The following is a 25,044-nucleotide window of genomic DNA, read 5'->3' on the forward strand; positions in this document are numbered from 1 at the left end:
CCTTCTCCCCTCCTTTCCCTCCCGCCCCCTCCTCTTCCCTCCTTCCTCCTCCTCCCTTCCAGCCTCCTCTCTCTAACCGTCCTCCCTTCCCTCTTCGTCCTCCTCCTCCTCCCCTCCCTCGGCGTTCCTCGCGCGCGGCCCAGCGAGGGGGCGGGGCCCGGGCTGAGGCGGCCGCCGGGGCCGAAGGGAGCGCGAGCGCGAGCCCGAGGGCGAGGGGCGGGGCCCGGCCGCCGCCCCCTCCACTCAGTCCGCGGGGAAGGCGAGCGAGAGGAGCAGCCCACGGCGGCCGTTGGGGCCCCGCGGAGGTGAGTCCACCCACGGGGAGGAGGGCGGGAAGCGGGGAGACGCGCCCCCCCCCCCCGAAAGCCCAACTCGGAAAGTCCGGACTGACCCGCCGGGGCGGGAAAAAGAGACCTAACCCCCGGCCCGACCAGCGAGGCCCGGGGATTCTCTCCTCCGCCAGCTGCGGCTTCCCTCCACTTCCCACCGTCATTCCCGCGAACCTCCAAAGGAATGCCCCGGCCCCGTTCCCACCCTTCCTTTCATTCATTCATTCATTGAACGCTTACTGTGTGCAGAGCACTGTACTAAGCGCTCGGAAAGTACAAGTCGGCAACAGAAAGAGACGGTCCCTACCCAACGACGGGCTCACGGTCTAGAAGGGGGAGACGGACAGCAATAGCATCAAAATTGCTTCCTCCCCGCCCCCTGTCCCTCATGGCCTTCGGGCAGGTGAAGCCTTCTGGGTGTGTGGCCGCGGGGGATGCCTTTCTGCGACCCCTTGCTTTCGGTTGGGGAGTCCTTCCCTCTCGCATCCCCGTCTCCTCCCTCCAGCAGATCTCGACCAACATAAAGAACCTCTCTCAGGTGACATCTTAACGCCGCTCTGTGGGTGAGGCTGCCTTTTTGTTTTCCGACTTCAGGCAGATCCAAAGTTTCACCTAAACCCCACCCCCCCCGGGGTTGAAAAAAAATCTGCCGGTTTGAGAGTGGGGCTATCATAAGAATTACGGTATTCGTTCGGCGCTCACTATGGGCCAGGCACTGTCCTAAGCGCCGGGGTAGATACCAGGTGACCGGGTTGGCCACAGGCCCTGTCCCGCGTGGGGCTCGCAGTCTCCATCCCCATCTGACAGAAGAGGTAAATGAGGCCCAGAGAAGTGAAATGACTCGCCCAAGGTCTCATAGTAAGTGGCGGAGCCGGGATTAGAACCCAGGACCTTCTGACTCCCAGGCCCGGGCTGTAGCCACTACGCCGCATTCCTTCTCGGTATCCTCATTAGTGCACGCAGAATTTTGATTCGAGTTAAAGGAGTCGCACGTCTTCATTTGAACCATAATGCCCTGTCGTTGATGGACTGCAATCTGAGGACCGTGGCAAAGTAGACTAAAGAATGGAAGTGCTATCGTTATTGTTGTTGTTATTATTGTTTTAAGTGCCGTATTACAATATTAATGTGTCTGTTGTATTATCCCCAGCACTTAGTACAGTGCCCCGCGTTCATTTCATTCATTCGATCGTATTGGTCGAAATGGGGTTTAAGTCCATGAGCCCCAGGCAGGACAGGGACAGGCGTTAATATAAGTCGATCGATAAATAAATTACAGATATGTGCAGATATCTGTATGGCACACAGTAAGTGCTCAATAAATGTGATTGATTATTAATGAGGTGGCCATTTAAAGCATTACCATTTCAGCCTTTCCAGATTCTCTTACGAGACTTCTGGCAGTTCCTAGATTTGTAAAGACAGCCCGCGTGGGCGTATATGTTGAGCATTCCTTTGTCTGTTCCTTTGGTAAATGGGGCCTTGGAGCCGTACATTATGCAAATGTTGAAGAAAAATGCACGCGAATTGGTTTGAATAAATTACTTAGGTTCAATCCCTTTCTAATATGCTCAGCAGTTCAAGCTTTGCATTCTGTTGTGTTTCCTCGTTTACTTCCATCACTTGCGGTGCCGCCAACCTAAGGCTTTCCAATATTTACATGTTTTTCTGCTACAGTGAATGCATACCCATAGAGTATATGGCTATTACTTCACATTTGGGCAATTGTCTCCCCCTAGATTTCTTCACAGGTCATCCCATCTTTCCATTCCCAATCTCTTCTCTTATCGCTTATGTCCGCTGTATTTAAGAAGCAGAACCTTTTGTAGTATTAACCAAGCATGGGTAAAACAAAACAAAAAAATCATTCAGAGAAAGGAGTGGATTGGATGGTTTGGAGAGGACCGTTCAAGAGGGAAAACTTGAGTCCAAAGAGTAGGAACTGGAGTCCTTGTGCATCCTCCTCAGGTTTTGCATGGGCACGAGAAGCAGTGTGGCTCAGTGGAAAGAGCCCGGTCTTTGGAGTCAGAGGTCATGGGTTCAAATCCTGGCTCCGCCAATTGTCAGCTGTGTGACTTTGGGCAGTTGCTTAACTTCTCTGTGCCTCAGTTCACTCATCTGTAAAATGGGGCTTAAGACTGTGAGCCCCCCGTGGGACAACCTGATCACCTTGTAACCTCCCCAGTGCTTAGAACAGTGCTTTGCACATAGTAAGTGCTTAATAAATGCCATTATTATTATTATTATTATTATTATTATTATTAACTAGGAAGCAAGAGAGACCGTTTATTGTGGCTGTTTTCGGTGGGGAATGAACGCTAACTTTGATTCTAGGATCAAGCTGCTGTGAGATATTTAAAGGTAATAAGCTACCCTTTTCACATATTTATTTTTGGAGGTCAAGGAGAGTAAAACAGCATGAGGGTGATTTGGATTGACAGGGCTCAGTTTTATAAGTGTAAGCTTGTTCTGGGCAGGGAATGTGAATATGTCTGCTTATTGTTGTATTGCACTCTCCCAAGTGCTTAGTAATAATAATAATAATAATGTTGGCATTTATTAAGTGCTTACTGTGTGCAAAGCACTAGTACAGTACTCTGCACACAGTAAGCGCTCAGTGAATATGATTGAGTGAATAAATGAATGTCAGTCCGTAAATATCTCATACATGTCTCTTCTCCAGAGCCGGGAGCTAGTAATACTGACCTCATTGAAGAGCCATATGATAGGAAGTTAAAACGTGAGATAAAAGTTTGCTGTGGTGGGTTTTACTTGCATGAGAAGCCAAGGAAAACAAGTAAAATAAAAGAAAATTCATTTGGACCCAGTAGAAGCTAGTGATAACAACCGGAAAGATTATTTCCCTTCTTAAAGTTTTGACCAAATAGAAGCCGATGATGACAACTGAGAGCATAGTATCCCTTTTAGAGTAGATTTTGCTCAGATCAAGAGCGATAATGATAAAGCAACAGGGAAGATGAGGGACACTAGAGACTCTGATGGGGCATTTGGGACGGATGGGAAAGCATTCTTTCCTTGTGGTACCTAGGAAAAGAATCGTACATGGCATTTGTTGAATATGAGGTGCAAAGATCTCCCACTCCCTCTGTCATCAGTAAAGCTGTAGAGGTGTCATTCATTCATTCGGTCGTATTTCATTCATTCATTCAATCGTATTTATTGAGCGCTTACTGTGTGCAGAGGACTGTAGTAAACGCTTGGGAGAGGACAATACAGCAATAAACAGTCACATTCCCTGCCCACAATGGGCTTAAGGTCTAGAGTATCACTCCTCCTTTCTCTAATTTTAGACTTTCCTATTCTCCACTCACTATGTAGACCTTAGGGAAGCTTTTTTTTTTGGCTGGAGGGGGAGAAAGCGTTTCCTGAAACTCTGTTTTCTCCCCCCTCCCCTGCCCACCATCCAAAAATCTCTCCCATTTTTAGGGGAAAAACCCTGAAACCCTCTCTGTGGTTTGCATTTTTTAAAAGGAAATAAAGTTGATTGTCAAACAAGGATAAGTATTACATTTATTTCAGGTAAATAATAATGACGATATCTGTTAACCGCTTACTATGTGCCAAGCACTGTACTAAGCGCTGGAGGTGGATACAGGAGAATCAGGTCAGACACAGACCCTGTTCCACGTGGGGCCCACAGTCCAGAGGGGAGGGCGAAAAGGGAATCTCCATTTTACCGACGAGGAAACTGAAGCCCCATGAAGCGACTTGCCCAAGGTCACAGAGCAGGCACGTGGCAGAACCAGGATTAGAACCCAGGCCCTCTGACTCCTAGGCCTGTGCTCTTCCCGCTAGGACACGCTGCTTGTCCATTTTTTTCGTGAAGACATTGCTCCACCGCTTTTCCCCATTCCTGGGGGAGTACCTCTCCTTCCCCATCCTTGACTTTTACCAGGAGTTTGCTGTTGCTGCCAATACCAGAACAAACCCGTGTATTGCCCTTAGGAGAGACTATCAGGCTGACAGTTGGACTGCCAACCAAGTTTCTGGGCTGGGTGTGGTCTATCAGTATTTCTAATAGTGGTAACACTCATGGTTTGGGCCTGTTGGCCCGTTTTCAGAGACGGGTCTCCCACCCATTGCAGTTGGAAGCGTGATCTGCTTGGTAACGAGATGAGAGAACTGCCGTGGTGGACAGTTCAGCGGCCCCCCGGTGAAATTGGGCCGCAGGCCCCCCTTTTAACATGGATTTGCTCCGTGTCAGAGCCCGGCAGGAAGACTTTTCCCGATTTTGATGATTTGAATTCAGTCTGACTCGTTAATATTACTGTAGGTCTTTTTTGACCAGTGTGTGCTATCCTCCTTTCACTTGACAAGCTCTTTCAGGGTCACAAATAAGGATATAATTTTCTCTTATAAATGCTGCCGACAGACTGTCTGACCCGTTTAATTTTCCAAGACTGCCCACTAGTTTTAGGAAATAGCCGAACTGACCTTCTGAATGCTATTTAGGAATTTGCGTATCTTAATTTCTTTTTTTTTTTTTGCCTGATTCCCCATCCTTTGTCGACTCAGCACATTAAGTTCTTCTGAAACCCAAACAAGGCAACTATTATCTTTCCTTTTGGTAAATGATGCCTACTTTTTTTTAAGAGAATATAAAATGGGAAACTAGCGATAGAAACAAAAACCACCCCGCATCGGTCAGAGGTGTCCAAGGAGAGGTGAAAATGAAAGAGAAAAGCTGACTTGATTCTTCTGCCCCTGTGGGTTAGAGTGACAGTCACTTTCATTTTCTTACTTGCTTCAACACAGGGAGAGGATGGACCCATTGAAGTGGGGGTGGGGGGGAGAGAGGAAGAAACCAATGAATCTGCAGACCCAAAAGAGCAGAAGGCCTGAGATACCTAAAAGCCCAAAGAGGGAAATAGGTCCATAGAGGGTATTCAAGTTGAATAAGAGTAATAATTAATCATTGTGGTGTTTGTTGAGCGCTTACTCTGTGCCAGGCACTGTACTCAGCGCCGGGGTAGATACAAGCAATTCGGGCTGGACACAGACTCTTCCTTCGACACCAGCTACGCCTCAGATTAAGACAAGAGGAGAGGTTATGTCGGTGAGAGGCCTGGGGCAGGTTTCTTCTCAGACTTTGAGAAAGAGCGGGAGTCTGGAAAATCGGGAGGAAAAGTTAGGTCCTTCAATCAGGACCAGTCAATCAGTCCTCTGTATCGAGGGCTTACTTTGTGCAGAGCACTGTACTCAGTGCTTGGGAGAGGACAATCAAACAGAGTTGGTAGACACGTTCTCTGCCCACAACAGGCTGACAGTCTAGAGGCAGGGGAAGATAGGAACCCCATTTCCGTGCTGGGATCCAACCAGCGGGTGTTTGGCTGTACTCCTGGATCGGGGTAAATTAAATGGGGCATTTGAAGGGGATGTCCTTTCTCCCTCCGAGTCCCAGTCCTTCGAGATTCAGTCATGTGGCTTGATTGTGGTCAGCAAATGCACCAAATGCAAGAAGATTTCACCAGAGAGAGAGGTGTCCATATTTGTGTGTATGTGTGTGTGGAGGATGGGAGGAGCAGGGGGAAGTAGACGATGAGGACGTCCATTGCAAGCAACTCCCAATGGAAGTGTGCCATTTATTCTCTTTGAAGTTTTAACAGCCAGCTTTAGATAGGGCAGAGCCCAGTCTCGAGTCTTGAAAGAAAATGAAGAGCTCTGTCTCCAGTACTTAAAAGCCTCTAGAACCTTGAAGTTAGGGTGTCACCATTTTTCTTTGCTTATTGATTTGGCCTTTGCGCTTCCTCTTGAGCAACTGGCTTTTCTCAGTTGTCAGAAATGGAGTTCATGGACCCAATTCCTGATAGGAGGTAACAGGGGAGAGATTGGCCAGCCTGGTTTAGTTTCCTTTGTCCTCCTTGGAGTTTGGAGAGAATATTTTCTTTGGAATGCTTCTCCTTTGGCAAACAAGGTCATGTTCCTCTTTGATTCGTCAGTGTTTGAACAGTCTACAATTTGTTTAACAAGTTCTATAGCATAAGATAGGAAAGAAGGACAAAAGTGAAATTATTTCAACAAAACTGGATGCTTCAAGCGAAGCAGTGTGGCCTAGTGGAAAGAGCATGGGCCTGGGAGTGGGAGGATCTGGGTTCTAATCTTGGCTGTGTCATTCGTCTGCTGGGTGACCTTGGACGAGACACTTCCCTTCTCAGTGCTGCAGTTTGCTCATCTGTAAAAGGGGGACTAAATCCTACTCCCTCCTACTCAGGCTGCGAGATTTATACAGCACAGGGACCGTGTCCAATTTGATGATATTGTGTCTACTCTCAGCACTCAATACAGTGCTTGGCACACAGTAAGTGCTTAACAAGTACTATGGTAGAAGAGAAGTACCAGGAGGAGTACCAGAAAAGCTGTGTGGCTTAATGGATAGAGCATGGGCCTGGGAGTCAGAGGGGCCTGGGTTTTAATCCTGGCTCTGCCACAAGTCCGCTGGGTGGCCTTGCGCAAGTCACTTAACTTCTCTGAGCCTCAGTTACCTCATCTGTAAAATGGGTATTAAGAATGTGAGCCCCATATGGGACAGGGACTGCGTCCAACCGGATTAACTTGTATGTACCCCAGTGCTTAGAACAGTGCTTGGCACGTAGTGCTTAACAAGTACCATAATAATGATGATGATAATTATTATTACATAATGCTATATTATTATAATAATGTCCTATGGCCCAGCTCACACAGATCGAGCTATTAGAGGTCCTGACTTCAGAGTAACTATTTCTCTTTCTTCCGGAGCCGAAAGTTTGTATCCTAGATGCACAGTCTGTTCTCCCAAAGTCTCTTCTTGTAGTGGGTTGATTTACGTTGGGTAATGCTGTTTGAGCCAACTCAATTTTCCCAAACATTTTTTAGAAATTTGCTTGCATAATCTTGGTCATTCGTATGAAAGCAAAATGCAGCACACCCTGTTGTCTGTCATGCGGGGGTGGTATTCTCTCAGAATCCCGTGCTAAGGAAAACTCACGTTTTGGCATGGGTAGGGGGATTTCTTCATCTTGGGCTACTTCACTTGCAGTGGCATTTACAGTGGCATTTATCTCCAAAGCACTTTCTTGTCTTGTCTTATGCTGTCGAGTCCTCTCTGACCCATAGCGACGCCATGGACACATCTCTCCCAGAGTGTCCCACCTCCATCTGCAATCGTTCTGGTAGTGGATCCGTAGAGTTTTCCTAGTAAAAATCCGGAAGTGGTTTGCCATCGCCTCCTTCCGCGCAGTAAACTTGAGTCTCCACCCTCTACCCTCTCCCGTGCCGCTGCCACGCAGCACGGGTGACTTTTGACTTGTAGCAGATGGCCTTCCACTTGCAAGCCATTGCCCAAGATGAGAATGGAATGGATATGCCTCTACTTGACTCTCCCTCCCATAATCGAGACTGGTAGAGACTGGAAACTCTCCAGGTGTGACCCTGAGGGGAGCCAAAATACTTTACAGCTGGTACTCTCTCTGCCATCAGTGAAATGGTCAATAGTGTCCCAGTGGGCACGTGGGAAAAGTGAAGCTCAGAGTAGTTCTTAAACTATCCTCAAGTCACTGTGGGGATTGTTCTGGAACATCCTAAACCAATAGTAAATCTGGTCCTTTTCGTGTGGTACTAACCCCAAATGTCATTTTGTCTCTTGAAATTCCTTCCTCTCTATTCAAGCTTCTAGCATCCTTCCTCTGAGCCCACCCTTTTCTAACAAAGGCTTTTTCCAGATCCCTTTTTTAAATTAAGATTTGATTTCTTTTGCTTCTCTTCCTGTCCCTCATAAATTTGATCTCAAAAGCCAATTCTTATCAAATTTCTTTCCCCAAGAGGAGGTGCCGTGTCAGGCCATTATTGTGGGATGAGATTGGGATGGGACCCAATCACAGAGAGGCCTGGGGAGGAAGTCGGTTGCCTTGAGTGAGGTAAGTGCCACCTCCCTGGGAGATCAGGCTGTGTACTTTTACAGGTGTGACTGTGTGTTTAGACAAGTCTGCAGCTAAGCTATTTGGTTTCCAAAGGGTTTGTGATATTTACAATAGACGCAAAAGTTCTGGGAGTGGGTGTAATTGCAGGAAGTTCATATTATAGGCACAAAATTAGAGTGCCCACAAAGTATTCCATTCCCCCATTGGGTGTGTGTGTGTGTGTGTGGGTGTGTGGGTGTGTGTGTGGGGGGGGGTTTGGGGTTTTTTTTTGTTTTTTTTATAGAATTTATAGTTTTTTTGGGGGGTTTTAATGGCATTTACTAAGTGCTTACTATGTGCAAAGCACTGTTATAAGCGCTTGGGGAGGTTACAAGGTGATCAGGTTTTCCCACGTGGGGCTCACAGTCTTAATCCCCATTTTACAGGTGAGGTAACTGAGGCACAGAGAAGTTAAGTGACTTGCCCAAAGTCACACAGCTGACAAGTGGCGGAGCCGGGATTTGAACCCATGACCTCTGACTCCAAAGCCATTGCTCTTTCCACTGAGCCACGCTGCTTCTCTGTTTGCATTATTATTAACAACTAATGCATTATTACCTCATGGTCAGTTTTCCAATAGATAACACCGTTAAGCACACAGTACTTTTAATAAATTCAAAATTTATTGAAGGAAATCTTGATCAGTAGGGACAAAACATAAAATCCAAGCGGACTATTGGCTTGATGCTTTAAAACTGTGTACTTTTGAACCTTTCACGTTTTCCAGATGGGAAGGTGTGACCGGAATTTAATGTGTTTCCTTTTGCCATGTAAATGTCTTTATAGCTTTAGCCTCTTTAAGCTTTCTTTTTTTCTTAAAGGGAACCGAGTACCTTAACACTGAGACTTTTCTGAGCAAGTTTTAACTTCCACAAGTTGAGTATTGCACCTGTCTCTGGGGATGCTATCACAAATGAGACTGGGCCGATACTCCCAGGATTCCCCCACTATCACTTGGGGCCTCACCTGGAAAGTCAGGGCCCCCCCAGTTGCCTTGGGGTGCTGGGGCAGGGGGCAGCATGTGTCGGTTGCGGGGAGGAACACAGTCCACTCCTTGGGATGTCAGGCTAGCTAATAATAATAACAGTAATAATGATGGTATTTGTTAAGTGCTTACTACGTGCCAGGCACTGCACTAAGCGCTGGGGTGGGTACAAGCAAATCGGGTTGGACACAGTCCCTGTCCCACATGGGGCTCACAGTCTCAATCCCCGTTTGACAGATGAGGTAACTGAGGCCCAGAGAAATGAAGGGACTTGCCCAAGATCACCCAGCAGCGGCGGAGCCGGGATAAGAGCCCATGACCTTCTGACTCCCAGGCCCGGACTCCATCTGCTACGCTGGGACTTGTGCTCCAGTTGGGGCCTTTCCCGGTTTTTTTTTTTATGGTATTAAATGCTTACTATGTGTCAAACACTTTTCTAAGCGCCAGGGTAGATTCAAGTTAATTAGGTTGGACACGGTTCCTGCCCGCACAACGTTCTCAGTCTGAGTAGGAAGCAACAGTCTAAGAAGGATTTTCTTGGACTCTCACCCCCTACCTCCGTGCCCCAATCAAAGTCACCCCCATCAGCCTCTGCTCCCTCTCCCGCCTCTTCCATCGCACTCTCCTGCTGCCACTGACTTCCCCTGGCTCGCTCCCATTTATTCAGTCGTATTTATTGAATGCTTACTGCTTGCAGAGCACTGTACTAAGCACCTGGGAGAGTACAGTAGAACAATAAACAGACACATTCCCTGCCCACAACGAGCTTACAGTCTAGAGGGGGAGTCAGATATTAATAGAAAGAAATAAATGACAGATGTGGGCATAAAGTGGCGTGGGGCTGGAAGGGGGATTGAATAAAGGGAGCAAGTCAGGGCCATGCAGAAGGGAGTGGGAGATGAGGAAAGGGGGGCTTAGTCAGGGAAGGCCTCTTTGAGGAGATGGGCCTGCAATAAGGCTTTGAAGGTGGGGAGAGTCATTGTCTGTCCCCAGACACGGCCATCAAGTCTCCGCTGAGGTGGCCCAGGTGGGCATGGGCCCAGTTTGCCCGGCTCCGGTCTTCTCCGTCCAGGAAACGCAGCTCCGAGGCTTCAGACCGGGCCCCCGGAACAGGGCGGCGAGCAGGTAAAGCGGGCGTGTTCTCGGAGCGTTGGCACGAAAGGAACGGACGAAACTAAGTGGGATCTTTGCACTGTCCCTGGTGGAAGTCTTCTACCTTGGGCACCGCTGGCTCAGATATGGTTCTGGTGCCCCGACAACCCCTGTGAAGATTTCAGGTACAGCATGGCGTAGTGGATGGAGCAAGGGTCTGGGAGTCAGAAGGTCATGGGTTCTAATCCCCGCCCTGCTGCTTGTCTGCTCTGTGACCTTGGGCAAGTCACTTTACTTCTCTGGGCCTCAGTGTCCTCATCTGTAAAATCAATCAATCAATCAATCAATCGTATTTATTGAGCGCTTACTATGTGCAGAGCACTGTACTAAGCGCTTGGGAAGTACAAATTGGCAACACATAGAGACAGTCCCTACCCAGCAGTGGGCTCACAGTCTAAAAGGGGGAGACAGAGAACAGAACCAAACATACCAACAAAATTAAATAAATAGGATAGAAATGTACAAGTAAAATAAATAAATAAATAAATAAATAGAGTAATAAATATGTACAACCATATATACATATATACAGGTGCTGTGGGGAAGGGAAGGAGGTAAGATGGGGGGACGGAGAGGGGGACGAGGGGGAGAGGAAGGAAGGGGCTCAGTCTGGGAAGGCCTCCTGGAGGAGGTGAGCTCTCAGCAGGGCCTTGAAGGGAGGAAGAGAGCTAGCTTGGCGGAGGGGCAGAGGGAGGGCATTCCAGGCCCGGGGGATGATGTGGGCCGGGGGTCGACGGCGGGACAGGCGAGAACGAGGTACAGTGAGGAGATTAGCGGCAGAGGAGCGGAGGGTGCGGGCTGGGCAGTAGAAGGAGAGAAGGGAGGTGAGGTAGGAGGGGGCGAGGTGATGGAGAGCCTTGAAGCCCAGGGTGAGGAGTTTCTGCCTGATGCGCAGATTGATTGGTAGCCACTGGAGATTTTTGAGGAGGGGAGTAATATGCCCAGAGCGTTTCTGGACAAAGATAATCTGGGCAGCAGCATGAAGTATGGATTGAAGTGGAGAGAGACACGAGGATGGGAGATCAGAGAGAAGGCTGGTGCAGTAGTCCAGACGGGATAGGATGAGAGCTTGAATGAGCAGGGTAGCAGTTTGGATGGAGAGGAAAGGGCGGATCTTGGCAATGTTGCGGAGCTGAAACCGGCAGGTTTTGGTGACGGCTTGGATGTGAGGGGTGAATGAGAGAGCGGAGTCGAGGATGACACCAAGGTTGCGGGCTTGTGAGACAGGAAGGATGGTAGTGCCGTCAACAGAGATGGGAAAGTCAGGGAGAGGACAAGGTTTGGGAGGGAAGACAAGGAGCTCAGTCTTCGACATGTTGAGCTTTAGGTGGCGGGCGGACATCCAGATGGAGATGTCCTGAAGGCAGGAGGAGATGCGAGCCTGGAGGGAGGGGGAGAGAGCAGGGGCAGAGATGTAGATCTGGGTGTCATCAGCGTAGAGGTGATAGTTGAAGCCGTGGAAGCGAATGAGGTCACCAAGGGAGTGAGTGTAGATTGAGAACAGAAGGGGACCAAGCACTGAACCTTGGGGAACCCCCACAGTGAGAGGATGGGAGGGGGAGGAGGAGCCTGCAAAAGAGACTGAGAAAGAACGACCGGAGAGAGACTGAGAAAGAACGACCGGAGAACCAGGAGAGGACAGAGTCTGTGAAGCCAAGGTCAGATAGCGTGTTGAGGAGAAGGGGGTGGTCCACAGTGTCAAAGGCAGCTGAGAGGTCGAGGAGGATTAGGACAGAATATGAGCCGTTGGATTTGGCAAGCAGGAGGTCATTGGTGACCTTTGAGAGGGCAGTTTCCGTGGAATGAAGGGGACGGAAGCCAGACTGGAGGGGGTCGAGGAGAGAGTTGTCGTTGAGGAATTCTAGGCAGCGCGTGTAGACAACTCGTTCAAGGAGTTTGGAAAGGAATGGTAGGAGGGATATGGGACGATAACTAGAAGGTGAGGTGGGGTCAAGAGAGGGTTTTTTTAGGATGGGAGAGACATGGGCATGTTTGAAGGCAGAGGGGAAGGAACCAGTGGAGAGTGAGCGGTTGAAGATGGAAGTTAAGGAGGGGAGAAGGGATGGAGCGAGAGATTTCATAAGATGAGAGGGAATGGGGTCAGAAGCACAGGTGGCCGGAGTAGCACTTGAGAGGAGGGAGGAGAGTTCCTCTGAGGATACCGCTGGGAAGGATGGGAGAGTAGCAGAGAGTGTTGAGAGCCGGGGGGATGGAGAAAGGGAGGAAGAGACTTTGGGGAGGTCGGGCCTGATGGATTTAATTTTGTTAATGAAGTAGGAGGCCAGATCGCTGGGGGTGAGGGAAGGAGGAGGGGGAGGAACCGGGGGCCTGAGAAGGGAGTTGAATGTATGGAAGAGCTGGCGGGGGTGATGGGCATGGGTGTCAATAAGGGAGGAGAAATAGTTTTGTCTGGCAGAAGAGAGGGCTGAGTTAAGGCAGGAAAGGATAAACTTGAAGTGAACGAGGTTGGCATGGTGTTTAGACTTTCGCCAGCAGCGTTCGGCAGCTCGAGCATAAAATGGGGATTGAGACTGTGAGCCCCACATGGGACAGGGACTGTGTCCAACCCGATTTGCTTATATCTACCTCAGCGCTCAGTACAGTGCCTGGCACATAGTAAGCACTTTATAAATGCCATAATTACTATTATTAGCATGTGGACTGGGGAAGGGTTAGGGGGCAGTCACCTGACACCATACAAAACAAAGTCATCTCTCTGGGCCTCTAACATCTCTGAGCTTGCTTTTTCTCCTCTGGAAAAATCGGAACCATGTTTTTCACGGGATGGTCTTTCGATAGTCATCAGGAATAATATTTCCTCCAGGATGACCTCGTAAAGCATCTTGCTACTCATTTGTTCAGTCGTATTTATGGAGTGCTCACTGTGTGCAGAGCACTGTACTAAGCGCTTGGGAGAGTACAATACAGCAATAAACAGACACATTCCCTGCCTCGTATTCCCAGTTGAGAGTCACTAAAATTCCGACGGAATCTAGTGGAGCCAGAGCTTTTTCTGTCTAAGCACCGACTGCCGAGTTGACATTGCTAGATAGTTCAAAGTCCCATAGGGACCATAAGAACGATGGTCAACATTAACTTCATACTGATTAGTAACTTAGTGCTGAAAGTCTGATTTACGTGCCATTTCCCAAGTTCAGAGACATAGAGAAGCAGCATGGCTCAGTGGAAAGAGCCCGGGCTTGGGAGTCAGAGGTCATGAGTTCTAATCCCAGCTCCGCCACTTGTCAGCTGTGTGACTTTGGGCAAGTCGCTTAACTTCTCTACGCCTCAGTTACCTCAACTGTAAAATGGGGATTAAGATTGAGAGTCCCGCATGGGACACCTGATTACCTTGTATCTCTCCCCCCACCCCCGGCGCTTAGAACAGTGCTTGGCACATAGTAAGCGCTTAACAAATACCATTGTTATTAGAAAAAGCTAGTTCTTGGTGCTCTGAAAAGACAAAATGTTAGGTCTGTAGAAGAGTGTCTCACCCTTGAAGTCATGGCAACAGAGCCCCTCCAAAATCCCAGCTATTAGGCTTACCCCACGATCCAACTGGCTTATGGTTCTTGAAAATGTGGTTGTATCGTGGGGTAGGTTTTCCCGTGGACTAGATGATATAAAAATCAGTATCCCAGAACCTCTGGAAAAGAAAATATGAAATTTATGTTATATAGTATGGTGATGTGTCACTGAACTGTGGGTTGAATTTTTAGTCAATACATAAATGGAGTTGTAATTATTGTTGAGTCTCTGCTGTGAGATTAGAAACTTGTGCTGCTGAGCCTGGTAGTCGTTTTTCAACTTTAGTGGAGAATCTGTCCAGCTTTGATTGATCAACAATCTTCATGGGCAGGGAACATGTCAACCTACTCTGTTGAACTGAACTCTACCCAGTGCTTAGTACAGTGCTATGCATGTGGTAAGCGCTCAATAAATACCATCGACTGCTTCTTTTTCGAGCATCTTGTAGCTGGCTAACTCCTTCTGAACACCTTTGAACCCCTCTCTCCATTAGCGTCATCATCTTCAATCAATCAATCAATCGTATTTATTGAGCGCTTACTATGTGCAGAGCACTGTACTAAGCGCTTGGGAAGCACAAATTGGCATCACATAGAGACAGTCCCTACCCGATAGTGGGCTCACAGTCTAAAAGGGGGAGACAGAGAACAGAACCAAACATACCAACAAAATAAAATAAGTAGGATAGAAATGTACAAGTAAAATAAATAAATAAATAAATAAACAGAGTAATAAATATGTACAACCATATATACATATATACAGGTGCTGTGGGGAGGGGAAGGCGGTAAGGCGGGGGGATGGAGAGGGGGACGAGGGGGAGAGGAAAGAAGGGGCTCAATCTGGGAAGGCCTCCTGGAGGAGGTGAGCTCTCAGCAGGGCCTTGAAGGGAGGAAGAGAGCTAGCTTGGCGGATGGGCAGAGGGAGGGCATTCCAGGCCCGGGGGATGACGTGGGCCGGGGGTCGATGGCGGGACAGGCGAGAGCGAGGTACAGTGAGGAGATTAGTGGTGGAGGAGCGGAGGGTGCGGGCTGGGCAGTAGAAGGAGAGAAGGGAGGTGAGGTAGGAGGGGGCGAGGTGATGGAGAGCCTTGAAGCCCAGGGTGAGGAGTTTCTGCCTGATGCGCAGATTGATCGGTAGCCATTGGAGGTTTTTGAGGAGGGGAGTGATATGTCCAGAGCGTTTCTGGACAAAGATAATCCGGGCAGCAGCATGAAGTATGGATTGAAGTGGAGAGAGACACGAGGATGGGAGATCAGAGAGAAGGCTAGTGCAGTAGTCCAGACGGGATAGGATGAGAGCTTGAATTAGCAGGGTAGCGGTTTGGATGGAGAGGAAAGGGCGGATCTTGGCAATGTTGCGGAGCTGAGACCGGCAGGGTTTGGTGACGGCTTGGATGTGAGGGGTGAATGAGAGAGCGGAGTCGAGGATGACACCAAGGTTGCGGGCTTGTGAGACGGGAAGGATGGTAGTGCCGTCAACAGAGATGGGAAAGTCAGGGAGAGGACAAGGTTTGGGAGGGAAGACAAGGAGCTCAGTCTTCGACATGTTGAGCTTTAGGTGGCGGGCGGACATCCAGATGGAGATGTCCTGAAGGCAGGAGGAGATGCGAGCCTGGAGGGAGGGGGAGAGAGCAGGGGCAGAGATGTAGATCTGGGTGTCATCAGCGTAGAGGTGATAGTTGAAGCCGTGGGAGCGAATGAGGTCACCAAGGGAGTGAGTGTAGATTGAGAACAGAAGGGGACCAAGCACTGAACCTTGGGGAACTCCCACAGTAAGAGGATGGGAGGGGGAGGAGGAGCCTGCAAAAGAGACTGAGAAAGAACGACCGGAGAGATAAGAGGAGAACCAGGAGAGGACGGAGTCTGTGAAGCCAAGGTCAGATAACATGTTGAGGAGAAGGGGGTGGTCCACAGTGTCAAAGGCAGCTGAGAGGTCGAGGAGGATTAGGACAGAGTATGAGCCGTTGGATTTGGCAAGCAGGAGGTCATTGGTGACCTTTGAGAGCGCAGTTTCCGTGGAATGAAGGGGACGGAAGCCAGACTGGAGGGGGTCGAGGAGAGAGTTGTTGTTGAGGAATTCTAGGCAGCGCGTGTAGACAACTCGTTCAAGGAGTTTGGAAAGGAATGGTAGGAGGGATATGGGACGATAACTAGAAGGTGAGGTGGGGTCAAGAGAGGGTTTTTTTAGGATGGGAGAGACATGGGCATGTCTTCAGTTATCTTTATAAATTCATCTGCTTTCTTGACAATTTTTGCAAGGTGTTTTCTTAATCGATGGTGAAGAAGCCACTTCATCTGTTCCGCCACCTTGCTGTGATGCAGAGGATTGATCCTTACTGGACAAAGATTCTTGCAAATTCATTCATTCATTCAATCGTATTTATTGAGCGCTTACTGTGTGCAGAGCACTGTACTAAGCACTTGGGAAGTACAAGTTGGTAACATATAGAGACAGTCCCTACCCAACAGTGGGCTCACAGTCTATAAGGGGGAGACAGAAAACAAAACATATTAACAAAATAAAATAAATAGAATAAATATGTGCAAGTAAAATAAATAGAGTAATGAATACGTACAAACATATATACATATATACAGGTGCTGTGGGGAGGGGAAGGAGGTAAGGCCGGGGGATGGGGAGGGGAAGGAGGGGGGAGAGGGAGGAGGTGGCTCAGTCTGGGAAGGCCTCCTGGAGGAGGTGAGCTCTCAGTAGGGCTTTGAAGGGAGGAAGAGAGCTAGTTTGGCGGATGTGCGGAGGGAGGGCATTCCAGGCCAGGGGGAGGACTTGGGCCGGGGGTCGACGGCGGGACAGGCGAGAACGAGGCACAGTGAGGAGGTTAGCGGCAGAGGAGCCAAATGATCATCCATTTCTAAATCATTGCCTCCCCAGTTCTACAACTTCTTGGGTGACCTCCTCTGGGGTCTCCAACTCCTTGAGAAACTGGGACAAATGGTATTTTTTTATGGTGTTTGTTAAGTGCTTACTGTCTACCCCATACTGTCCTAAGCGCTGTGGTAGATCCAAGCTCATCAGGCTGGACGCAGTCCATGTGCCTCATGGGGCTCACGGTCTTCACCCCTATTTTACAGATGTGGGAACTGAGGCATATCGGGTTGGACATAGTCCCTGTCCCGCCTGGGGCTCGCAGTCTCAATCCCCATTATACAGATGAGGTAACTGAGGCCCAGAGAAGTGAAGCGACATGCCTGAAGTCACACAGCAGACAAGTGGCAGAGCCGGAATTAGAACCCATGACCTTCTGACTCCCAGGCCCGGGCTCTGTCCACTGTACCGTGTGCGTAAATGCTGTGGGGCTGAGGGTGGGGTATTGTCTCTCTTGCCTTTAGTCCCTCTTAAAATGTTTGCCTTAAAATGCAAACCATTAGAGTTCTGGCACTTCTGGAATTGAAATTGCCATGGCTTGTACCACTCAGATTTCATGAAGAATTGTCGCTATTGAGATTTGGGATCTTATTTCATTACATAGGTGCCCAACTCCATGGGCATAGCGGCACCTATAGCTTTTTGAACTAGACGGTCAAACCTGCTTATCCTAGAGCTCTTAGGAGATTCTTATTATTATTATGGTATTTATTAAGCACTTACTGTGTGTCAAGAGCTGGAGTAATAATAATAGTAATAATTACAGTATTTGTTTAAGCGCTTACTATGTGCCAAGCACTGTTCTAAGCTCTGGGGTAGATACAAGGTAATCAGTTGGTCCCACGTGGGGCTCACAGTCTTAACCCCCATTTTCCAGATGAGGTAACAGGCACAGAGAAGTCAAGTGGCTTGCCCAAGTTCACACAGCACACAAGTGGCGGAGCTGGGATTAGAACTCACGCCCTCCGACTCCCAAGCCCGTGCTTTTGCTACTGAGCCACGCTGCTTCCCTAATTTATCTGAGCTTTTCCCATTGGAGCAGAAAAGACCCCAAAGAGTGGCCCTCTGGCCGCATAAACTCTTCAAAGTTCGCTCTCTCCTCATCCCTCATGAGCTCATACCTCATGAGCCCTCTGCTCATCAGAGAAGCAGCGTGGATCAGTGGAAAGAGCCCGGGCTTTGGAGTCAGAGGTCATGGGTTCAAATCCCAGCTCTGCCAATTGTCAGCTGTGTGACTTTGGGCAAGTCACTTCACTTCTCTGTGCCTCAGTTTCCTCATCTGTAAAATGGGGATTAAGACTGTAAGTCCCAAGTGGGACAACCTGATCACCCTGTAACCTCCCCAGCGCTTAGAACAGTGCTTTGCACATAGTAAGTGCTTAATAAATGCCATTATTATTATTATTTTTATTATTAATATCCCCTGCCTGCCACCTTTTCACCCTCATGCTTAAAATAAGAAGTTGGCACTTAGGTTTCGTTGTGTCTTTTAAAGCATTTTTCTGCTCCGCTTTTTACAGCTTCCTCATTTCAGCTCACCACAGAAAACTTGCTTGGTTTTTTTTTTAATACCATGATTATTTTTTTCCAGCGCTTAGAACAGTGCTTGGCATATAGAAAGCACGTAACAAATACCATAATTATTACCTTGCTTTTTTCCATCCTCTCCTCCTGTCCTGACATCTAGATGTCAACTGAAAGAAGCAGTTCCCATGCCTCTAGACTGTAAACTCATTGTGTGCAGGGAATGTGTCTACCAACTCTGTTGTAGTGTCCTCGCCTGAGTGCTTAGTACAGTGCTCTGCCCACAGTGCTCAGTAAATACCAGAAATGATGAAAAGCAGACTTAGAGCTGTCCAGCCTCCCCACCCCATTCTCCCCGGGCCTGCATTCGGGTTGGTTGAATGTGAAGAGACATTGGGGTTCATCCTCATTAAAACCATTCCCAAGAGTCCTGCCTGGCGAGGGACAGGGTTGAGATTTTTTCTTCACCCTTTGAGTAGAGTAGAAATTTAAAAGCCCCGAAGAAACTTTATATGTATGAGTTTTATAATGAATATAAAAGGCATCTTTCTATGGAAAACCCCAAAGAGCCCATATGGAATCCCATTCCAGGATTATAGATGTCTGCTCTTTTACATTCCAGTCAAATTATGTGGCTTTCTTCTGCACTGCTCTCAGCAAAATGATCCGATAGATATTTCCTAAAAGCTGGGCTATGCATGAATGCTCAGATTCAAGTATGTCAGTCATAACTTTGAGTCATTGAAAAATTTCACAGAAAATGAGGAGCATGGTATTTTCGTCTGATTTTCTATCTATCGTACCAATAAATAGCATTGTTTTGCCTCCCTCAGCTCATCAAAGTTCGAAAAGACCAGGTGGTGAATGAAGCCTCGTTATCGGCATCACCTGAACTGAGCATCTGCAGAGCACTGTACTGAGTGTCCATTGTGCCCAGAACATCGCTATAGGCATCAGGCGTACATATAAAAGGGACTGGAGGTGCTCACTATGCCTCATTCTCATTTCTCCCTCTGCCAGCCTTCAGCTAGCCCTCTAGGCTTGGAAGAGGGCAATCCAACAGAGTTGGTAGTCCACAACGAGGTTATGGTCTAGAAGGGGAGACGGACGTTCATAGAAATAAATACATCATGGATACGGACATAAGTGCTGTGGGGCTGAGGGAAGGGTGAATAGAGGTCGCAGATCCAAGTGCGAGGGCAACGCGGAAGGGAGGGGAGAAGAGGCTCCCCAGTGGCTACCAGTCAACCTACACATCAGGCAAAAACTCCTCACCCTCGGCTTCAAGGCTCTCCATCACCTCGCCCTCTCCTACCTCACCTCCCTTCTCTCCTTCTACAACCCAGCCCGCACCCTCCGCTCCTCTGCCGCTAATCTCCTCACAGTGCCTCGTTCTCGCCTGTCCCGCCTTCGACCCCCGGCCCATGTCATCCCCCTGGCCTGGAATGCCCTCCCTCCGCACATCTGCCAAGCTAGCTCTCTTCCTCCCTTCAAGGCCCTACTGAGAGCTCACCTCCTCCAGGAGGCCTTCCCAGGCTGAGCCCCCTCCTTCCTCTCCCTCTCCTCCCCCTCCCCATCCCCCCGCCTTACCTCCTTTCCCTCCCCACAGCACCTGTATATATGTATATATGTTTGTACATATTTATTACTCTATTTTATTTGTGCATGTTTATTCTATTTTGTTTTGATAATATGTTTTGTTTTGTTGTCTGTCTCCCCCTTCTAGACTGTGAGCCTGCTGTTGGGTAGGGACCGTCTCTATATGTTGCCAACTTGTACTTCCCAAGTGCTTAGTACAGTGCTCTGCACACAGTAAGTGCTCAATAAATACGATTGAATGAATGAATGAATGAAGAGGAAATGAGGGCTTAGTCAGGGAAAGCCTCTTGGAAGAGATGCGCTTTCAATAAGGCTTTGAAGGTGGGGAGAGTGATTGCCTGTCGGATATGAAGACAGTGAATAGGTTGGCATTAGATGAGTGAAGTGTGCAGGCTGGGTTGGAAGAGAGTAACGAGTTGAGGTAGGAGGGGCAAGGGGATTGAGAGCTTTAAAGCCGACGACGAGGAATTTCCGTTTGACGGGGAGGAGGATGGGCAACTGCTGGAGGGTCTTGAGGAGTGGGGAAATGTGTAGAAAAAGGATCCGGGTGGTCTCTACCCTTAGGCTGCGGAGCCCAATTCGGGGATTTGTTCTTTTAAAAGACCGTGTGAGGTAGCTATCGCACTCTAGCTCTGGATTCCATCAAAGTCTGTTCTAAACCTTAGTTAGGAGACACACCATGTTATTACACACCGCAGAAGTACAATCTTCCACGGGGAGAGTACTGAATGTTAAAAAGAAATTTCTGCCATCTGGCTTGGCAGGGAGTGAATGCAATCTAGTGGTTAAAGCATAGGATGAGCGACATAATGCACCAATTGTGTTCCTGCTCCTGGAGCTGGATAACTTTCCCTGGGACTTAAGCCAATACCTCTTCCATTTTCCTACATCTCAGTGACCCCTGCCTTCCCTCTGTGATTGAAGCGTGGATTCCCAGGAGAGGTTTCATGCTAGAAACATTTTTAAAGGGCCACTGACGAGGGGCCCAAAGTAATTCGGCAAGAACAGTTTGCACAGTGAAATGCACTTCTGCTAGATAGCGTTTCCCCCCACCCCCAACCTGATCCCTTGGGAAAATGTAGTTTCATTGGTGTGGTCTCTTTGGCTGGCAAAAGGCCAAACTCCGAAAGTCCACTCTGAAAGTCCACAGTGAGCTGGGGAGGCAGCATGGATAGAGCCTGGGGCCTGGGAGTCAGAAGGCCATGGTTTCTAATCCTGGCTCCACCACTGGTCTGCTGTGTGGCCTTGGACAAATTGCTTCACTTCTCTGGGCCTCAGTGACCTCATCTGTAAAATGGGGATGAAGACCGTGAGCCCCATGCGGGACAGGGACTGTGTCCAACCCGATTTGCTGGTATCCACCCCAGGGCTTAGTATAGTGCCTGGCACTTAGTAAGCGCTTAACAAATACGACAGATACCACAGTTACTCTGAGGCCCTGGGCATTTCCAGTCAGGGAATTACCCAAGGATAAAGGGTGGGTCTAGCAGAAAGGTCCCGGGCCCGGGAGTCAAGATCAATCAATCGATCAGTCATATTTATTGAGCACTTACAGTGTGCAGAGCACTGTACTGAGCTCTTACAGTCCTCGAGCTGTGAGCTTGTTACAAGCAGGGAATATGGCCACTCAGTCTGTGGTATTGTCCCCTCCCAAGCACTTAGTACAGTGCTCTACACCCAATAAGTGCTCATCAAATGCCATTGATTGATTGATAATGTGTGTCTCCCCCTCTATAGTACTTGTTAAGCGCTTACTATGTGCCGAGCACTGTTCTAAGCGCTGGGGTGCATACAAGTTACAGGTTGGACACAGTTCCTGTCCCACATGGGACTCACACTTAATCCCCAGTTTACTGATGAGGTAACTGAGGCCCAGAGAAGTGAAGTGACTTGGCCAAGGTCATGCAGCAGACGCGTGGTGGAGCCAGGATTAGAACCCAGGTCCTTCTGACTTGCAGGCCCATGCTCTCTCTGCTGTGCCACGCCGCCTCACCAGTCAGTCAGTGGTATTTATTGAGCACTTTCTGTGTGCGTGGAACACTGTGCTGAGCGGTTGGGAGAGGACGCCACAACAGAGACCAGGGAGGGGGCTTATGTGCTTGTCTAATTCTGCTACATGACCTTTTATAAAGCACCATATCCCGGAATTATTAATATTATTGTTGTTATTACCATCCTTCCTCAATAGCAGGAAGTGGAGCAGGCCTCCTGAAAGATACACTCTTTCCATCTCTCTTCCTCCCTCCCTCTCCCCCCCACCCCATGACCACGTTGGCAGAGTCCAAGCCAGTTTCAGGATCAACGAAGCTGCCATTCCCCACTCTTCCTTTAAGCCGAGGGTGAAGGAGGACTTTTCATTTTATCTTGCAGATTCCCTGATCGGTTTCTGAGATGATGGGACTAGGGAACGGGCGTCGAGGGATGAAATCGCCGCCTCTCCTCGTAGCCGCCTTGGTGGCTTGTGTGATCGTCCTGGGTTTCAACTACTGGATCGCAAGTTCCCGCAGCTTGGACCTTCAGGTAGGGTTTGGGATGACTTTCCAGCTTCTAGTTAGGTCCCTCTAGACTGTTAGCTCCTTGTAAGCAGGGAAGGCGTCTGTTGTATCAGATGCTCCCAAGTGCTTAGTACAGTGCCCCAGTAAGCACTCAATAAATACCGTTGATTGATTGATAGTCAGTACAGCGGAGTGGGTAGATACGTTCCAAGCCCACGGCCAGCTTACAGTCAAGAGTTGGAAGATCGCTCTATCATGAAGGCCAATAAGAGCAGGGATCTTCTGCCTGGCTGGCTCAGTCAGTAGTATTCACTGAGCGTTTACTATGTGCAGAGCACTGTACTAAGCGCTTGGGAGAGTCCAATAGAATGGAGTTGGTAGACATGGTCCCTGCCTACAAGGAGCTTACAGTCTAGAGGGGGAGACAGCCATTAATGTATAGTAATAAATGAGGGATGTGGACGTAAATGCTGCGGGCTGAGGTGTGGGGGTGAAGAAAGGGTGAAAATCCAAGTAGAAGGGTGACGCAGAGGGGAGTGAGAGAAGAGGAAATGGCCTAGTCGGGGAAGGCCGCTATTCAATGGTACGGTCTCCCTAATATTGCACCTTTGGGCCCAAAGACCCAGACTCCTCTTCAGTGACGGTCTGGCATTTAACCCTAATTTGCTCGCTCCATTTTAGAGCCGTATAATGGACCTGGAAGGGCGAGTCCGCAGGGCAGCAGCAGAGAGGGGGGCTGTGGAGCTGAAAAAGAACGAATTCCAAGGAGAACTAGAGAAGCAGCGCGAGCAGATCGACAAAATCCAGTCCACGCACAACTTTCAGATGGAGAACGTCAACAGGCTGTACCGGGATGAGAAGGCAAGACCAGTTTTGTTCCCCTGTGCTCTGTCAAAAGCGTGCCGTTGAAGCGGGGAGCTTAGACACTGTGCTTGGATTCTTGTCCTTCTACAACGGTTCAGTATCCGTGCCTTCGTGCCTTCGTCAGCCTTGGTTTCTCTTCTCTCCCTCCCAGCACTCTCCTCTCTTTGCGCCTCTAGCCACAGTACCCTGCTGCGGGTGTTGATTTTCTCGCTAGGTGTTATTGTTTCATCTCGCCTGTAGCCAAGCTCCTCTCCACCCTCTGCTCTTAGGTGTGTCCATATCTGTAATTTATTTATTTTGATTAATTTCTGTCTCCCCCTAGACTGTAAGCTCTGTGTGGGCCGGGAATGTGTCTGTTTATTGTTCTGTCATACTCTCCCAACTGCTTAGTACAGTGCCCTGCACACAGTAAGTGCTCAGTAAATACGATTGAAGGAATGAATGAATTAGATTGTGAGCCCTGTCGGGGCCAGATACCAGGTGTAATTCCTACTGTGTGTTCTTTCCCAGCGCTTGGGACAGTGCATTGCACACAATCAGAGTTAGATACATTTTTTTAATGGTATTTAAATGCTTACTATGTGTCAAATGCTGTCCTAAGCGCTGGGTCAGGTGCAAGTGAATTAGGTCAGACATGGTCCCTGTCCTGCATGGGGCTCACAGTAATAATAACAATACTGATGGTATTTGTTAAGCGCTTACTATGTACCAAGCACTCTTCTAAGCGCTGGAGGAGATACAAGGTCATCAGGTTGTCCCATGTGGGGCTCAGAGTCTTAATTCCCATTTTACAGACGAGGTCACTGAGGCACAGAGAAGTTAAGTGGCTTGCCCAAGGTCACACAGCAAACAAGTGGCAGAGCCGGGATTAGAACCCTCGTCCTCTGACTCCCAAGCCCAGGCTCTTGCCACTAAGCCACGCTGCTTCTCTAAGTAGGAGGGAGAACAGGTATCCCTATTTTAAAGTTGAGGAAATGGAGGCACAGAGAAGTGCCTTCCTCTCCCCCTCGCCCCCCTCTCCATCCCCCCATCTTACCTCCCTCCCTTCCCCACAGCACCTGTATATATGTATATATGTTTGTACATATTTTTTTGACTCTATTTATTTAATTTATTTGTACATATCTATTCTATTTATTTTATTTTGTTAGTATGTTTGGTCTCTGTCTCCCCCTTTTAGACTGTGAGCCCACTGTTGGGTAGGGACTGTCTCTATATGTTGCCAATTTGTACTTCCCAAGTGCTTAGTACAGTGCTCTGCACATAGTAAGCGCTCAATAAATACGATTGATGAGGATGATGATGATTTGCCCAAAGTCAAGCAGCAAGGAATTGGCAGAGCTGGGACTGGAACTCAGGTCCTGCTGAGTCCCAGGCCCGGGCTCTTTCCACTAGGCCATGCTGCTTATTATTACTACTGCTACTAAGCTTGTTGTGGGCAGGGAATGTCGCTGTTTATTGTTGCATTGTACTTTCCCAAGCACTTAGTACAGTGCTCTGCACACAGTAAGCGCTCAATAAATACGATTGAATAAGGAAGGCCAAAATATAACCCTAGGCCTCCCTGTCCCCCTTCGCAACCCCCACTCCATGTAGTTTTACAGTGGATCCCTCAAAATATTGATCTGAGGCGGAGATGGAAGAGAACCAATCTCCCATGGAATCTCTCCTATCGGTCTTGAGTTGAGGATTTTGCATTTGCTATTAGTTGAAGAAAATGCTAA

At 48.6% G+C, this 25,044-nt stretch overlaps 1 protein-coding gene across 1 annotated transcript in view; it reads left to right on the plus strand.

Moving 5' to 3' along the window:
• Positions 1–230: 230 nt before the first annotated feature.
• GOLM1 (golgi membrane protein 1) overlaps positions 231–25,044 on the plus strand; it is a 70,671-nt gene continuing 45,857 nt past the window's right edge. The window contains exons 1-3 of the mRNA XM_038769689.1: positions 231–305; positions 22,332–22,481; positions 23,138–23,317. Coding sequence (XP_038625617.1) covers positions 22,353–22,481; positions 23,138–23,317 — 309 coding nt within the window. The 5' untranslated portion in view covers positions 231–305; positions 22,332–22,352. The remainder of the gene's footprint in view (positions 306–22,331; positions 22,482–23,137; positions 23,318–25,044) is intronic.

Source organism: Tachyglossus aculeatus, chromosome X4 (assembly GCF_015852505.1).
Source record: "Tachyglossus aculeatus isolate mTacAcu1 chromosome X4, mTacAcu1.pri, whole genome shotgun sequence".
Lineage (NCBI taxonomy): Eukaryota > Metazoa > Chordata > Mammalia > Monotremata > Tachyglossidae > Tachyglossus > Tachyglossus aculeatus.